The following is a 17234-nucleotide window of genomic DNA, read 5'->3' as shown; positions in this document are numbered from 1 at the left end:
ATATTGGTTGAATGAGTTCACCAAAATGGACCAAATTGTTTTAAAAGGGTTTGCATCTTGTGTAATTTTGTACATTGTGAATAATTGCAAAAGATCCAGTCCTGTCTGTCTTCCTTGTATCTGATGCACGTTTTGCAAACTTAATGCTACAGTTGATTGCTTCTGTTGTCCTCATTTGTAAGTCCCTTTGGATAAAAGCATCTGCTAAATGACTAAATAATAATAAATAATAAAAGGAAAAGTACTGCAATTTTCTGCTGTTATTTTATAATTGGTTGAGGAAGTTAGTTCTGCTATAAACCTCTCAACATGCAGTCAGCCTCAGATTGCTTTTAATCATTGCACACAAAGATTAATGTAATATTTATCAAAATTATTACTGGGCGGGCTAGACAGATATTTAGGTGGGCTCAGATCCTAATTTCAGCAATTTAACTCATTAACATCCCACCTTAAGCCATCTTTAAGCCTAAAAGTAAGTGATCCTTGTATTTAAGGGTAAGATTTTCAGAGATGGATAACAACTAAAGAATGGAAAGAGTGTGTGAGTGAAAGTGGTTGTGAATGTATGTAGATGTGTGTTAGTTACAGGATCAGAGAATGACACTGTTCCACTGTCATAGTCCAGATACACTTTCACATACTCAAGGGTACTGTTCAACACGAAAGTTAAAAGGTTCAGACAGTCCTTCCTGATCATACTCCACACTCCAGACATCAATGTTAAAACAATCACGTCCCTTCCTCTGGTTTGATGCTGTAGTTACTCCAAGAATCCAGACTAAACACCCTTTAACCTCCACATCCCAGTAGTGTGTTCCTGAGTTAAAACCCTCTGAACCCAGAACACAGGGATACCAGTTAAATCTCTCTGGATTATCAGGAACAGGTTGACTGTTCTTGTTGTGACTCACACCGTTCAGATCATCAGGCAAAACAAGATCTCTATGAGCCGTGTTGGGATCCAGAATCACAGGAGCTGATGGGACACAATCAAAAGAAAGTTTTATTCTAATGTTCACATAACATCCTATAACAGGAGTGAATTATACACAGATTATGATTTCGAATTATGACACCCATCCTGTTGATCAAACACATCAGACAGTTGCTATGCATTTGTTTATCTGTATGTGAGCTCAGATCTTCTGCAGACTCACTGTATTGGACGATTTCCTGCATTTTCTTCCAGACTCTGAAGGGCAGGTTTCCCAAGTATCGTGGCACATGAATCAAGGCTCCAGAAGGTGTCTGTGGATCCGGCTGTGATTGGATCTGGACTCTGGAAGAACATTAAGGATCAGAACTGACCTTTGACTTCAGAAGCAGAGAGACCAGAGACACCAGAAGATCACTCACCTTTCCATTGAGACTGGAAACTCCTGCAGAACCAACAGACCATTTATCAACAACAACTCAATCAATCAATCAATCAATCAATCTATCAATCACCTGAAACCAGACCTTCAGAAAGTAGACATCACTGGCTTTCATCATCTTCTCTGTGTCTTTGATTGTGTGTGAAAGAGCTGAGATGTGTCTGTTGATCTCCTCCAGCTTCTCCTTCATCATCTGCATCTTCTGCTCCTCTTCCTTCCTCAGCGCAGTGATTGTAGCTTCTTCTTCATCTCTGAGAAACTGGTGAAGTTTCTCAAACTGCTGTTTAATCTGACGCTCTGTTTGCTCAGCTTGAGACTGAAATCAAACCACATTAATTTCAGTCATCTCACTTGTCTTATTCTGGAGACACAAATACCAAAATTTCATTAGCTTCATTTTGCAAATTAAGTTTTAAATACTTTTAAATGAGAAACAATGGATACTGATATAATTTGAAGTTATATCTTTTGAAAGCAAATCTACTGAACTTAAGAAACATGAATTAATATTTTTAACTGACGGGACTTTAAAGCATGGCAACCATGTATGAATAAAAACAAATATTTTATATAAAAATCGGACACATTGTAAGAGCCTATAGAAATAAAAGAGCAGCTGGAAGACACAGTATGTGGAAGCAGAGAGTGGTAATGAAGGAAAAGAGGATGAATCAGAGTTATTTGGTGTGTATACAATATACACAACCTCAGATGGAAAAAAGGCATTGTAGTGAATGTGAAATTGGATGGGAAGTGTATGGACATGCAGCTGGACACAGGGGCAGCTGTGTCGCTAATGTCAGAACTATCATACAAGGAGTTCCTGTCTCACTTACCATTAAGCAAAACCACCATGCAGCTAATTACATATTCAGGTGAGAGAATTCCATTGCTGGGATCGGTAGAGGTGCCAGTGCAGTATGAAAAGCAGAATGTGACTCTGCCATTGGTCATTGTGAAAGGGGAAAGACCAGCTCTGCTGGGCCGGAACTGGCTGGAGAAAATTCAGTTAGATTGGCCAAACATTTTCAATGTGGAGAAAGCTGAAGTAGCCTCTGACCCAGCAGTGAAAACTGTGTTGAGATGACACACAGAGGTATTTTCTGACAAACTGAGTGCCATTAAGGATTTCAAAGCAACTATACGAGTCTGTTCTGATGCAACACCAATCTTTCAGAAAACTAGACCTGTTCCTTTTGCATTACGAGAGGCGGTGGAAAAGGAACTGGATAGACTGGAAAAAGCAGGCATAGTATCTAAAATTGACAAAAGTGACTGGGCAGCGCCAATCGTAGTTGTGCCAAAAAGCGATAAGTCCATCCACATCTGTGGTGACTATAAAGTCACCATAAACCAGAATCTGGAGGAGGAAACCTATCCGCTACCCAACACAGAGGATTTGTTTGCTAAGCTTGCAGGTGGAACATTGTTTAGTAAACTGGAATTGGCGCATTCTTTTTTTTTTTATGATTATTTATTTATTTTCCAAAGTTGAACAAGGTCCACAATTGTGGCCACATATAACTATGTACAAGACCAGGGTTTGCTTGTTAAAAAAACAAAACAAAAACAAATTAAGTTAAGGGGTGGAAAAACAACAACAACACAGCTCCAGGATTTCCACTGCTCCTACTTGATAGCGCTCAGAAGTAATCCATAAGGAAGACCTATTGAGTTATTATCAGTGATAGCTTTGTAACCAATTCACTCCAGGCCCTAAGTGTTTTTGGTTTGGCTTTATTAATTCTTGCTGTAGTAAGTTCTAAAAGTGCAATGTATTTAATTTCTATAAGCCACAATTTACCTGCTGGAATTGTAGGCTCATGCCAAATCTTAAAGATTATTTTTTTGGCTGCAGTTAGAGCAGTGTGAAGAATCCTACGCTGGCTAACAGTAAGATCGAGATCCGCATCATCATTTAACAAACAAAGACTGGGGTGCTTAAGGATTACCTTATCACATAATTCTGTCACAACTTGAAATGCCTCATCCCAAAAGTTACCAATAAGTTGGCATTCATAAAACATGTGCATATAAGTACCCACAATATTTAAATTACAGAGTGAACAAAAGGGGGTAGGCAAGCGCTTCATTTTGTGCAAGATATTTGGAGTAGCGTATGCCCTATGAAGCAGTTTGTAGTGTATTAACTGATGGGCAAGATTTTTTGACATTGTTGGAATAGTGTCCCATATCCAGTCCCAATTTAGATTGCAAGGAGCCAGTTCCTTTTCCCATATCGTGGTGATGGGGAGCTTTCTACAGCTGTGCTTGAGCAGTCTGTTGTAAATGAATGACACTGCTCCTCGTGTCTGTGAAAAGTTTACACAGTCCATCAGAGGGTGAGAGTCCAAGTTGCAGTTCCATGGTACTCCATAAGCACGCATAGCGCTTCTCAACCTTAAATACAGAAAATAGGAATGTCCAGGAAGATTATAACACTCTTTCAGATCTTGAAAAGACCTTAGCCCCTGATTATTGAATATATCACCAAGGGTATGTATACCTTGATCGGACCATGGCTTAAAAACAAAAGGTCTGTTGTCAGATTGCAAATTATGATTACGCCAGATCGGCGATTCAGATGTAAACTTAGATGAACTTCCCATAAATTTGCACACCTCATGCCAGATTTTAAGAGAATTGGACACAGTTGTATTCCCAAACCTTAGTTCTTTTTTTGATAAACCCGTGAATAAAATGTCCTGAAGCCGATGTGGAAGCACAGCTGATGCTTCCACGTCCCGCCAGGCGATCTGTGAGTCAACCTGTAACCAAATCTTGAGCGAGCGCAGCTGACATGCCCAAAAGTACAATTGAAAATTCGGAAGAGACAAGCCTCCTTTGTCAGATCTTCTCTGTAATGTTGAGAGTTTAATTCTTGGTCGTTTCTTATTCCAAATGAATTTTGTAATCAAAGAATTAATTTCTTTAAAAAAGTTTATACGGGGAGATAAAGGAATCATGGAGAACAGAAATAAAAGTCGAGGGAGGATATTCATTTTAATGATTGCGATTCTGCCTTGTAATGAGACTAGAATAACGTCCCATCTCTGTAAATCTTGTCTGATAGTAGTAAATAAAGAACTATAATTTTCTTTAAGGATAGTCTGCAGTGATGGAAAGATCTGAATTCCCAGATATTTAAATGTCTTACTAATTGGGATCGAGGAGGACGCTAATGCTGTATTTGTTGATGTAGACAAGGGCATTAACACAGATTTTCCCCAATTAATTTGGTAACCACTTATGACGCTAAAGTCATTAAATATTTTAAGACACTGAGGTAGAGAAGAGGAAACATTGGACATGTAGAGAAGGATATCATCTGCGAAAAGAGAGATAGAATGCTTGGAGTCACCAACAGTAATCGGGGAAATAATATGGTCCTGCCGAATTGCCTGCGCTAAGGGCTCTAAAGAAATTGCAAATAACAAGGGCGATAAAGGGCAACCCTGTCTAGTGCCTCTATTCAACGGGATTGCATCCGAACAACACAACCCCGTTGAAACCCGTGCAGAAGAGTTAGCATATAGGGTCTGAATCATATGAATAAAACGAGGGCCAAATCCAAAACGGGTTAAAGCGGACCATAAATATGTCCACTCGACCCGGTCAAAGGCTTTCTCTGCGTCTAGCGAGAGAATAGCACGTTGTTCGATAACCGGGTCGGGTGAGTCGATGATGTTCAAAAGGCGTCGCACATTATCCGAAGCAAAACGTTCCTTAAGAAATCCTGTCTGGTCGTGGGCAATTAGGAAGCTGGCGACTGATCCCAGACGATGGGCTAAAACCTTAGCATATAACTTAACATCTGTACCAATTAGTGAAATCGGCCTGTAGCTAGAGCAGCATAAGGGTTCCTTCCCTTTTTTCAGTAGCAGAGAAATAAGAGCGGTGTTCTGATCTCTATGGAAGCAACCCGAACCTATAGCAAAATTTATGGAGTCAAGGAGAAGTTGTCCAATCAAATCCCATATCGCCAGGTACAGCTCCGGGGGTAAACCATCTAGACCAGGGGCCCTACCCTTGTTCATAACCTCTAAAGCCTCCTTCAATTCTTTTAATTCTATTGGAGAATCAAGAAAAGCACATTGCTGCTCACTTAATTGAGGTAGATCTAGATTTGACAAAAAGTCAGTGATAGGTTGTTCATTCACTCCCACCTCAGATCTGTATAGATGCTCATAAAATTCCTTAAATATCCTATTTACATCACCCGGAGCTGTGTGAAGAACATCTGCATTGTCCTTAATGGCAGTTATTGAAGCCAAGGCCTCGTTGCGTTTCAACCTTAATGCCATTAATTTGCTTGGCCGCTCTCCATTAAAATAGTAGTTTTGTTTGGTACGGTGCATCAAAAATTCTACCCTTTTTAGTAAGATCGCCTTGTAGTCAGTTTTTAAATTCCCCAGGATTCTGCTTTTCCGTTCCGTAAAGGTTTTTTTAAGATCCTTCTCTACACATTCAATCTGAGCCTCCAAACTGGTTAATTGTTTTACTCTGGATTTATTTACATAAGAGGCAAAAGAAATACAGTTTCCTCTCAAAAAACACTTGGTTGTTTCCCACAGGATTTGTGGATTAGTATCTGAGCTCGAATTTTCCTTAAGAAACAAAGCTAGTTTAGAACGCAGCTGTTTTACAAAATCTTCATTTAGCAAAAGAGTTGTATTCATACGCCACCTTTTGGAGTTTAAAGGAATAATCAGAGGAGACAGATTACAAATCACAGCAGAGTGATCTGAAATCAGTATGGGTAAAATATCAATATGGTTTACACTTTGAATAAGAGATTTGGAAATCAGAATATAATCTAACCTCGAAAATGATTTGTGGCGTGCTGAATAAAAAGTATAATCTCTACAGCTCTCATTCTTCACTCTCCAGATATCGCATAAATCGTTATCAGCAATGAGTTCGTTTAGCGACTGCGAGGCCTGATCGCCATGAACAGAGACAAGGGATCTATCGATTAAGGGGTTACAAACTGCATTAGCATCTATTCCTACGACCAAGTTGTAGTCAACAAAATTAAGGAGGGATTTGGTAAGAGATGGAAAAAAATCTACATCATAGTTATTAGGGGAATATACTGAGAAAAGTACCATTTTCAAATTATTCCATGAACCTGACGCATATGTAACCCGCCCGTTTTCATCCCCTCCCGCTGTCTCAATTAGAAACGGGAATTTTCTGTTCTGAAGAATAATAACTCCCCTTGAGGCACTATTATACGACGAGAAAGCTATCACTTTGAAATGTCTATTCTGAAAGCGGGTGACATCAGAAGCCTCGAGATGGGATTCTTGTATTAGGGCAATGTCAGCTCGTTTGCGATGCAGATAATCTAGGCATTTGGATCTTTTAATGGGAGAGTTTAGACCGTTAACATTCCACGAAATCACATTAACGTCCCTCATTCAATCACAATATAATTATACATGAGACAAAAGTAACCATAGCAACCACATACATCAATGAGTATTTCACCCCATGAAACATAAATAATACAACAAAAACAGCAAACCCTGGAAGTTCTAACATTGTAATGATTAAAAACAATAAAAGAAATCCAAAAAACAAAACACGATCGGCAGCTTGCAGAGAGGTAGAACACACTCTCTTACCTGCCTGGAAAGAAAATATATTCGAGGCCATGCACTCGGACTATAAGTGGCAACAGATACTCAAAACATCAGCATCTCTCACCTGAGTGTCCATCACAGCTAAGATTAAACCTATATCCCTACTCAAAGTGTTATAATACGAAACAGAGAAGGCCGAATTTACTCATCAGACATCTCTATGGGCGCAGTGCTGACCGTTTCCGTAGTGACGTTCAGAGACGCGATGAACCGCTCCAGGTCTTCGGGAGTTTTAAAAAGCAAATGCTCCTGACCATTACGTACTTTGACCGATGCCGGGTAAAGCAGGAATGACTCGATGCCTAGTAGTTGTAGGCGTTTCCTCCCTTCGGCCATAGCTTTCCTTTTTTTTGGACGTTCCCTGGCTGAAGTCAGGGAGAATTGGCGCATTCTTATCAGCAATTAAAATTAGACCAGCACTCTGAGAAATACCTTACCATAAATACTCACCGGGGCTTGTACAAGTACCATCGTTTGAGTTATGGAGTGGCCAGTGCTCCTTCTATTTTCCAGGCCATTATGGATCAAATCCTTCAAGGGCTAGATCATGTCACCTGTTTCCTGGATGACATTCTAGTCACTGCCAGCTCAAAAGAGGACCATATCAAGAAACTGGATGAAGTGCTTACCAGACTGGAGAGGTATGGCCTCAGAGTAAAACTTTCCAAGTGTCAGTTCATGCAAAGCAGTGTTGAGTATTTGGGGCACCGCATCGATAAAGAGGGACTTCATCCTACTGACGAAAAGGTAGCAGCGATTGTATACGCCCCAAAGCCAAACAACGTCACTGAATTACGGTCTTTTTTTGGCCTCCTAAATTATTATGGTCGTTTCTTGCAAAATCTCTCCAGTCGACTTCAGCCTTTACATAATCTACTTAAGCAGAAGCAACCGTGGAGTTGGACTGCTGATTGTGACATGGCTTTGTGGAGGCACAACAGCTGTTGCTCAGTAGCACAGTATTGGTGCATTATGATGGCAATCGACCTCTGAAATTAGCGTGCCATGCCTCACCTTATGGGGTGGGCGCGGTGATCTCGCACATTATGGACAATGGAGAGGAGCCCCCCATAGCATTCGTGTCTCGCACGCTGACGGAAACCGAGAAAAGGTATGCTCAAATAGAACGAGAAGCCCTGTCCATCATCTATGGGGTAAGGAAGTTCCATAAATATATTTATGGACGTAAGTTCACACTAATAACTGACCACGAGCCTCTGCTTGCGATTCTCGGACCAAAGGCAGCAATACCAACTTTGGCAGCTCTTCAAATGCAGCGATGGGCATTAGTGTTGATGCCGTATAATTATGACATAGAGTATCGGAAATCTGCTGACCACATGAATGCTGACGCAATGTCCAGACTGCCAACAGTGGTTAAAGATTGTACTGGGGAAGAAGGAAGTGTGTTCTATTTTTCCCAGTTGGATGATCTTCCAGTGTCTGCAAGGGATATAGCCCAAGCAACACGGAAAGATCCCACACTATGCAAAGTGTGGGATTATACTGTAAATGGTTGGCCCAACTAAGTGTTGCAAGAGGATCTGAAACCATACTTCACACATAGACATGAGCTGTCGGAGGACCAAGGCTTGTGTGTTGTGGGGAATGCGTGTTATAATTCCACCCAAATATCGTTCAAGACTACTGGACGAGCTACACCATGAGCATCCAGGAATCTGCCGTATGAAGGCCCTCGCTCGTAGTTACCTGTGGTGGCCAGGATTAGATGGCTGCATTGAAGAGAGAGTGCGCAGCTGTAGCTGCTGTCTGGCATTTCAAAATTCACCTGCAGGAGCACCACTTCATCCTTGGAGATGGCCTGAGAGGCCATGGCAGAGGATCCACATTGATTTTGCAGAAAAGACAAGCAGTTCTTCCTAGTAGTGATCGACAGTCATTCAAAATGGTTAGAGGTGGTGCCAATGTCATCAATCACCTCCTCACTCACCATCGATGCATTGCGAGAATTGTTTGCAGCATATGGAATACCAGAAGAGGTGGTCTCCGATAATGGGCCACAGCTTGAGTCTTCTGAGTTCACTGATTTCCTAAAGGGAAATGGAATAAAACATACACAAGTCCCTGCCTATCATCCAGCCTCAAATGGTGCTGCAGAAAGATCTGTTCAGATACTTAAACACTCACTTCTGAAAAATGTTTGTGAAAAACATGGTAAGAAGATGCTTTCACTCAAGCACAAATTGGCAAATTTCTTGATAATGTATCGTTCTACACCTCATACCGTAACTGGAAAAACACCAGCCGAGCTATTTCTAAAACGTCACATCCGAACTCGTTTTTCACTGTTGAAGCCTGATCTAGCAAATTCGGTTCAAGACAAACAGCTGGAACAAAAGAAACAACATGATCGAGGAAGACGAGTCCTAAGATCCTTTGTGGAGGAAGAACCAGTAAGCGTCCGAAATTTCAGAGGAGGGCAGGAGAAATGGTTGAGTGCAACAGTGATTGAGCGAAAGGGTCCTGTAAGTTATGTCGTGCAGGAGGGTCAGAGAAGGCGCACTGTGCATGTGGACCATATGTTGCCCAGAAACACTGCAGAAGGATCCCCCATGCCTGGTGTGTTAGAGATCCCAAATTCAAGTGTCATTTATGATAACAGAGGACCACTGAATTTACCTACCGTTGGTGACTGTTCCATACCAATCATTGAGCCTAAGAGCCCTGAGAGCACTGAGAAATTAACACTACAAGTTCCAAGGAGTGCAACACCTGCTGTGGAAACTGTTTGGAGATATGCTCAGAGGATTCGTACTGCTCCAAAAAGGCTGGATTTATAAGTCACAGTATTATAGCTGTTCTTTGCTATTGCTTGAAGTTATAGAAACAGCTGTTGTAATATTTTTTTATATTATTTTGTAATACTGTCATCTAAGTGGTTGGAAGCCATTGTGGTTTTCTGTTACAGTAAAAAAATAAAAATAAAAAATGTTTTCAAGATGTTTATGTTGTAAGGAAGATGTTCAAATCTAAGGGGGAAGGAGTGTAATAGATTATTCTGAGTGAGATTTACGTAAACCACACCCCTATTGAATATACATGTATGGCCTGTTTTTGAGCATGAGTTATCAGTAAAACAAGTACGCTTGCAGAGTATGTGTCTGTCGTTCATCTCTCCTAAACTACCTCTCAGCACAATATATTACAGAAAAATAAAAAGGAGTTTAATAAGCACTCAATCACTTAATTATCTCGTTAACTTTAAAACTGCTTCATAATTATTTTTTAACACTAAGAATTTTTATTATTTTAATATTGAGAGTAATGACATTGGGGTTTTTGCTTTGTAGCTAATGAGACTGCCACATATTTCTGCCCGTTTATGAAGCAGCCAGCTAATATGACTGCGTGCACGTGTGTGATTGTGTTTTCCAGTCAATTAAGAGGGCATTCATTTGCAATTATGTAAAAGAAAAAAAAAATCAATCCTCACATTGATGTGTTGAAGTGTTTTCTCAAACTCTCCTTTAATGTTTTCTTGTTGTTGAAGTTTCTTTTTAAGGTCATCAGTGCTGTATTGACCTCCTCCTGAAATTTAAAGTGACAATCTATGAGACACCAGAAATGTGTGTGATATGTTCATATATGTAAAGCACAATATAGGCAAAATGGTACAAAGTAATTTGTTTGTATTTATAATCATTTAACCCACTGACGTCACACAGTCCCAGACCTTGGTATATACACACACACACACACACACACACAAACACATATGTACCTATATGGTGGGACCACAGTACAATATATAGACATAAAAATCATACACAGGTCCATCTCAATAAATTAGTATGTCGTGGAAAATTCATTTATTTCAGTAATTCAACTCGTGTATTTAATAAATTAAATGCACACAGACTGAAGTAGTTCAAGTCTTTGGTTCTTTTAATTGTGGTGATTTTGGTTCACAATTAACAAAAACCCACCAATTCACAATTTGAGTTGAATTACTGAAATAAATACTTTTCCACAACATTCTAATTTTTTGAGAAGCACTTGTATCTGTCTTACCTTATGTGATGAAACCACTTCACTGATGGGTCTGAATTTATGGTTGTCATGTTGTTTTGATGTAAAACACACCACACACGCAGGCTGTTTGTCTTCCAGACAGAAGAGTTTGAGTTTCTCACTGTGTAAACTGCAGAACTCCCCAGATGAATGTCCTCATTTCTCTGCTTCAGGAACGATTCACACAAGTTTTTTAATGCAAGATTATATGGAGGTTCAGCATGTGATGATACTCTCCTGCAGACAGGGCACTCCTGCGTATCCCTGGTTCTCCAAAACTGTTGAAGACACGCTTTACAGAAACTGTGACTACATGATAAAATAACAGGAGCCTTGAAGATTTCGTAGCATACAGGACAAGAAAGCTCTTCTAAAGATAGTGAATCCATTTTTTACTTTTGAATGCTGTCTTTTCAGAAACAAACGGCTCAAAAATCCTTCTTCAAAGTGTTTCTCTTCATTCTCCACTGATTACTGATTTTTTTTGTGATTTGATCAGTAGAGAAGAGAGAGGAGAAATAAGACTGTCACTTCCTGGTAAGTTATGTAAGAGGGTGGAGCTTCAGTATCTTTATCATCTGGTCTCATGTTTAACTCTTTGTCTGCCTTATCAGATGCTGTGTGGTGATTTAATATTACAGTTCTTAATATTATTAGTATTAATATTATTATCTGAACATATGATATTAAAATCTGATCAAGATCAACATTATTGTACACAGGAGGTCTGGAGCTTTAGTTCTGTGTGAACTGTGTGAATCTAAAGTTGACAGAATGAAAGAGACAGAAAAAGAGAATATTTTAAATTTACACTTCCTTCTGATTAACACACTGTAAAGAACGATACAAGATAGCTCAAAATTAGAAACGTTAAGGTTTTATATTACATACATAAATTTACTTTAGCTTCAAAGTGGAGCATGTGGCACATCATGTGGGACCATATGATTTCTGTTGAATGGGAAACTACACTACACTATAAATTATATCAAAAGCAAGCAGCAGGCATTTAAAAAATATTAGTCAACCTACATCCTTTGATTAAAACCAGACTGTCGAGTTTGTGATTGGGAGATCCACACAGGCCATGTGAGACTCAAATGAGACATCGGGTCCTGGGTGAACAAATAACTGAAAAGTATGGGATATCCAAAATAATCAAATATCTAAATAAATACATAATCTATATTTGTGATCAGATTTTCATTAGAAATACAGCCTAAATTTAATGATCACTTGAAATTGGAGTCCGATTCAACACAGACTAAGATAAAAATTGTAATTGAATCCTGATAAATTAAGTGAACTTTGCAGAAGAGCACGTAAGAGACTTAAACACATTAGACCTTCGTCCACTTAAGTGAAAGTGATTTTTTTGCCTTTTTGGGATGAACAATAAAGCTACTTTCACTCAGATTAATAATAATTTTCCAAACCTGCAGCACTAAATGTGTATTTCAGAATGGTGAAGCTAGAAAAGTATTGCTGACCCAGAAACCAATTCAGAAATGAGCCTGTAAAATGTTAAAGACTCAACGCTGACTAAATGAGAGAAGGGACTGTGAGTCGACAAATTTTTATGTCAGTCAACGTTTTTGTTGAAATTTATTAGGCATTTATTGAGAAATGTAAGACATGGAAATCCCCAAAAGCAAACATAAGACTTCACGGCCTTCGAAACTAAAACTAAGAAATTATTCCTGAAACAAGCATGATCAACAAGAAATTAAAAACAGGCAATAACAATAAGATGTTGATAAAATGAGTTTAATCCATTATTACTGGAAGTAAATATAAAAATTAAGTAAAAGTTTAAAAAAATGACAGCAAACTCTTTCTTTACTGACGTATTAGAGGGCCAGAACATCTCAAGAGAAGAAGAGAAGCAAAATGTCTTATGGATAACAATAAAGAACCAGTTAAAAATGTATATTAGATTAGATTAGATATTGGAGTCTTCAACTCCCTGAACTGTGGCAGCACAAGAAAACTGAGTTTATATAAAAAATAAACTATACTTATAAAGAAGAACTGAGTGATACAAACTCATTAAGAAAGGTAAAAACGTAACGATTAATTTTGATAACTTTGGAGGATGTTTCTTTGTCATGTCATCCGCTGGAGCTGATTAGGACAGATTTCGATGGAAGAAATGTCTTTATCGTGTCACATTTGGTGTCACCCATTGGTGAAAATCACAGGTGGGTCAGGACCCCTCCATCTGAGGGTTCTCCCCCCTAAAAATATTATTAAAAACCATGCTGCATATTGTAAATAACCTTTTATACTTTAAATTACCTTTAAAGTAGTAAAACAACACAAATGCAAACGTGCCAAAAATACGTTTTAAATTTAGAAACATTTTGAGACTCCCCCTCGCTTGCCCTTGCCTCACAATGCTTTGGTCCATACACCTGCTTTCCTCTTTTACGTCACCTAAGTATTGCCAAGTCGAATTGGACTACTTTAACACTGTTTATGCAGGTTGTTATTCATGTCTGCATGTTGAAGCGACCCCAATAATGCATGAAAATTTTACCAGAGGAACCCCGCCAAAATATGTTAGCAATATTAATGTTACCTGCTTGACGGATGGTAATGTATAACGGACACGACAGCTTGAAGTTGTTTAATTTGGCACGGTATATTTACATTTAATCATTTAGCAGTCCAAAGTGACTTACAAATGAGGACAGAAGATGCAATCAGACCAACAAGAGAACACTAATAGTAGTACGGCATTCTTCTGTGTAAACTTTTCTTTACAAGTACAACTTTAGCTGTATTATTTGTGTCCCCTTCAAAAACTGCTCTTAAGAATTTTTATATTTATATATTATAAAATATTATAGCCCCACCCCACTTTTAGACTAAATTCACCCCCCTGGTGTCACCCTGCTGGATTAGAAGATGATCTGGTTACAGTGATCAAGAGCGAAGACTAGATATTTAATGAAACTCTCCAGTGTTAATCCTTTCATGTGTTTCCAGGGTTTCTGCTCATTTCTGTGACTTACTGGTGCTCTTTCTGTTTATTATCTGTGGTAAAGGACTTGATTTCAGAGTGAAAGCACTGTTCTTGCCAGTGTGAACTTTCATGTGAATCTTCAGGCTTGATTTACATAAGAATATAGGTGATATATTTTTTGGCTTTGGTTTTTCCTTTCTTGTTGACGTCCATCGAGTCTAAAAGAAACATTTAACCAAGTGACATTGTCATTTTAATCCCATCAAATTTAGTCAACTGCTGTGCAGAATTATGATCTATTTTAATGTAATGAAGATTGTGTTTTAAATCAGTAGTTTTGCCATGAAACTCTAGTGTATGGTGCACACTTGACATGTAATCTGTAAGCAATCACATCGTTTACTACATGGCACAAGCTTTGTCAGCATGATAAATGATGAATGAGAATAAACACCAACCTGTTTGTTCTTCAGAATCGTGATGGTTCATTCTGCAGGATTCTGGATCCCTCATCTTCTCTCTGTCCTCTGGTTCTTCTGTGAACTCTTGTTTGATTTGTGGAAGTTCTGGCAAAAACAAACAAGTTCCATTTCTAATAGACATGATGTGAGATGAACAATAAATATTTCACACTCTACACTAAATACAAACCTGATACCAAAAAAGTTAGGACACTGTTTAAATTGTAAATAAAAACAGAATGCAATGATGTGGAAGTTTCAAATTTCAATATTTTATTCAGAATACAACATAGATGATATATCAAATGTTTAAACTGAGAAAATTTATAATTTTAGGGGAAAAATAAGTTGATATTAAATTTCCTGGCATCAGCACATCTCAAAAAAGTTGGGACAGGGCCATGTTTACCACTGTGTAGCCCCTCTTCTTTTTATAACAGTCTGCAAACATCTGGGGACTGAGGAGACAAGTTGCTCAAGTTTAGGAATAGGAATGTTGTCCCATTCTTGTCTAATTTAGGCTTCTAGTTGCTCAACTGTCTTAGGTCTTCTGTGTCGCATCTTCCTCTTTATGATGCACCAAATGTTTTCTATGGGTGAAAGATCTGGACTGCAGTCTGGCCATTTCAGTACCCGGATCCTTCTTCTACACAGCCATGATGTTGTAATTGATGCAGTATGTGGTCTGGCATTGTCATGTTGTAAAATGCAAGTTCTTCCCTGAAAGAGACGACGTCTGGATGGAAGCATATGTTGTTCTAGAACTTGGATATATCTTTCAGCATTGATGGTGCTCATCTTTCCAGATGTGTAAGCTGCCCACGCCACACGCACTCATGTAACCCCACACCATCAGAGATGCAGGCTTCTGAACTGAGCGCTGATAACAACTTGGGTTGTCCTTGACATGGCATCCCAGTTTTCCAAAAAGAACTTCAAATTTTGATTTGACCACAGAACAGTTTTCCTCTTTGCCACAGTCAATTTTAAATGAGCCTTGGCCCAGAGAAAACACCTGCGCTTCTGGATCATGTTTAGATATGGCTTCTTTTTGGACCTATAGAGTTTTAGCCGTCAACAGCGGATTGCACGGTGGATTGTGTTCACTGACAATTTTTTCTGGAAGTATTCCTGAGCCCATGTTGTGATCTCCATTACAGTAGCATTCCTGTATGTCATGCAGTGGCGTCAAAATGTCAAACTTTCAAAAAAAAATTTTCAACATTTTTTACTCACAATTTGGAAGTGGGTTTGTTCTAAGACGAATTACATACAAAAAAAAAAAAAAAAAAAAATAGTGACATTGATCATGTACCTCAAAATTTATTGACTTGTTAATAGCAATTTGCTGTGGATGTGCCGATCAGGTTAAGTCAGGTCTGTGTCTTCCCGGCCGGGTTCGGGTCTATTTTTCAAATAATTGACAGGTCCGGGTCAGTTAAATTTTTGGACCTGTGTAGACCTCTACATGGAGATGGTTTGGTCATGTTTTATTCAAACTACTAACCTTGTGAGGCCCCTCATTTACAATACTCCAAATTCACTAACATTAGGATGAGGTTAAGAACAAATTCATGCACATACGAACCTGTTTTATCTCAGTATCTTATAATAATGTTACAATTTTAAAGCAGCTACAGAGCATACCAGGGCTTGAAAACGAAAAAAAAAAATTCAATCGGTTCACTCCGAGCAGAATCGATATTTTAACGGTTCTGTTCTGCGTTCCTCTGATATTATTACCGTTCCTAAACCGGTTCGGGAGGAAAAAATACCGGTTAATAACGTTATTTTTTTTTAAAACAATATTATTTGCCTATAATTTGCCTAATAATAATAATTTAATAATAATAATAAAGTATAGTCTTTCCTTACTCAAAAAAAGAAAAAAACACAGATCTAACGCTTACAGTTCACAGCTTGCTCCAGATTTTTCCAAATGTAAGCTAGGCCTACTTAAACAAAAAAAAAAAAAAAAAAACACAAAAAAAAAACTATCAACACTTTAAAAGTTTTTTTTAAGATATTTAAAAATGTTTGCTGTTTTGTTAAAAAAAAAAAACACTTGTAAGATTGCGTTTTGAGAGTAAAAATAACGTACGTCGCAGCTCACATTGCATTTTATTAGCCATTACTTTCCGAAATAATGAATGCTAAAATGCCTGTAGTCTAAAGCAAAATGTTAAAAAACATTATAAAAACAGTCATTAGTTTCTCTTCAAATCAAACCCTCTAAAGTTTAGGCCATAAAAACCTCAATCCAAAAACAAATTAATGTAAGCTGAAGCTGACGCCTACCCATCTCACTCGGCACGAATCCAAATGTTTCCATGTTCCCGATGTATCTGGATGCTAAAATGTTATTTAATATAAAGAATATAAAATAATAGTAAATGTATAATAAGTAACGCTGTATATGCGTCCGACAGCCGGACTCCAAATTTCATTCAATAATTATTTTGAGGTTAATAGCAAATGAAAACTGTTCAGCTTCTGGGAAATTTGAGAAGCTCCGCCAGGCTATTTTAGTTCCCCTCACTCCACAACAAAAGAATTTCAATTAACAGTATTTAGAAAAGAACAAGAATTACAAATATAAGAAGCTATAGCAATATTAACGACAAACCAAAACTAATTAATTTAGACTAAAACGAAACTGAAACCAACGTTGGGTTTCTCATTCGAGACAAAATCAAAGACTCCATATTCGCCATGTATTTGAATAACAAATGATTATTAAAAAAAT

The 17234-nt window shown here is 38.3% G+C and overlaps 1 protein-coding gene and 1 pseudogene across 1 annotated transcript; both read right to left on the bottom strand.

Moving 5' to 3' along the window:
• Positions 1–644: 644 nt before the first annotated feature.
• On the bottom strand, positions 645–14158 carry LOC113076723 (tripartite motif-containing protein 35-like). Its single transcript, XM_026249412.1, has 6 exons — positions 14077–14158; positions 10482–10576; positions 1465–1695; positions 1360–1382; positions 1161–1282; positions 645–979 (listed from the first exon to the last, which is right to left on the bottom strand). Exons 1-6 carry the CDS (start codon positions 14156–14158, stop codon positions 645–647), a joined length of 888 nt encoding a protein of 295 aa, XP_026105197.1.
• LOC113076722 (zinc finger protein 678-like) overlaps positions 12649–17234 on the bottom strand; it is a 22476-nt pseudogene continuing 17890 nt past the window's right edge.

Source organism: Carassius auratus, unplaced genomic scaffold (genome assembly GCF_003368295.1).
Source record: "Carassius auratus strain Wakin unplaced genomic scaffold, ASM336829v1 scaf_tig00021009, whole genome shotgun sequence".
Lineage (NCBI taxonomy): Eukaryota > Metazoa > Chordata > Actinopteri > Cypriniformes > Cyprinidae > Carassius > Carassius auratus.
The sequence above is the reverse complement of the archived record's forward strand: the minus strand, read 5'-3'. Positions and strand labels throughout refer to the sequence as shown.

Bases quoted from the DNA above. Each gene is read 5' to 3' on its own strand.
- LOC113076723 (XM_026249412.1), bottom strand. From the start codon at position 14,158: ATGAAAGTTCACACTGGCAAGAACAGTGCTTTCACTCTGAAATCAAGT. The intron at 1,383-1,464 runs GTCTGGTTTCAG...TTGGTTCTGCAG, and splicing joins GTGATGTCTACTTTCTGAAG to GAGTTTCCAGTCTCAATGGA. The intron at 1,283-1,359 runs GTGAGTGATCTT...ATGTTCTTCCAG, and splicing joins TTTCCAGTCTCAATGGAAAG to AGTCCAGATCCAATCACAGC.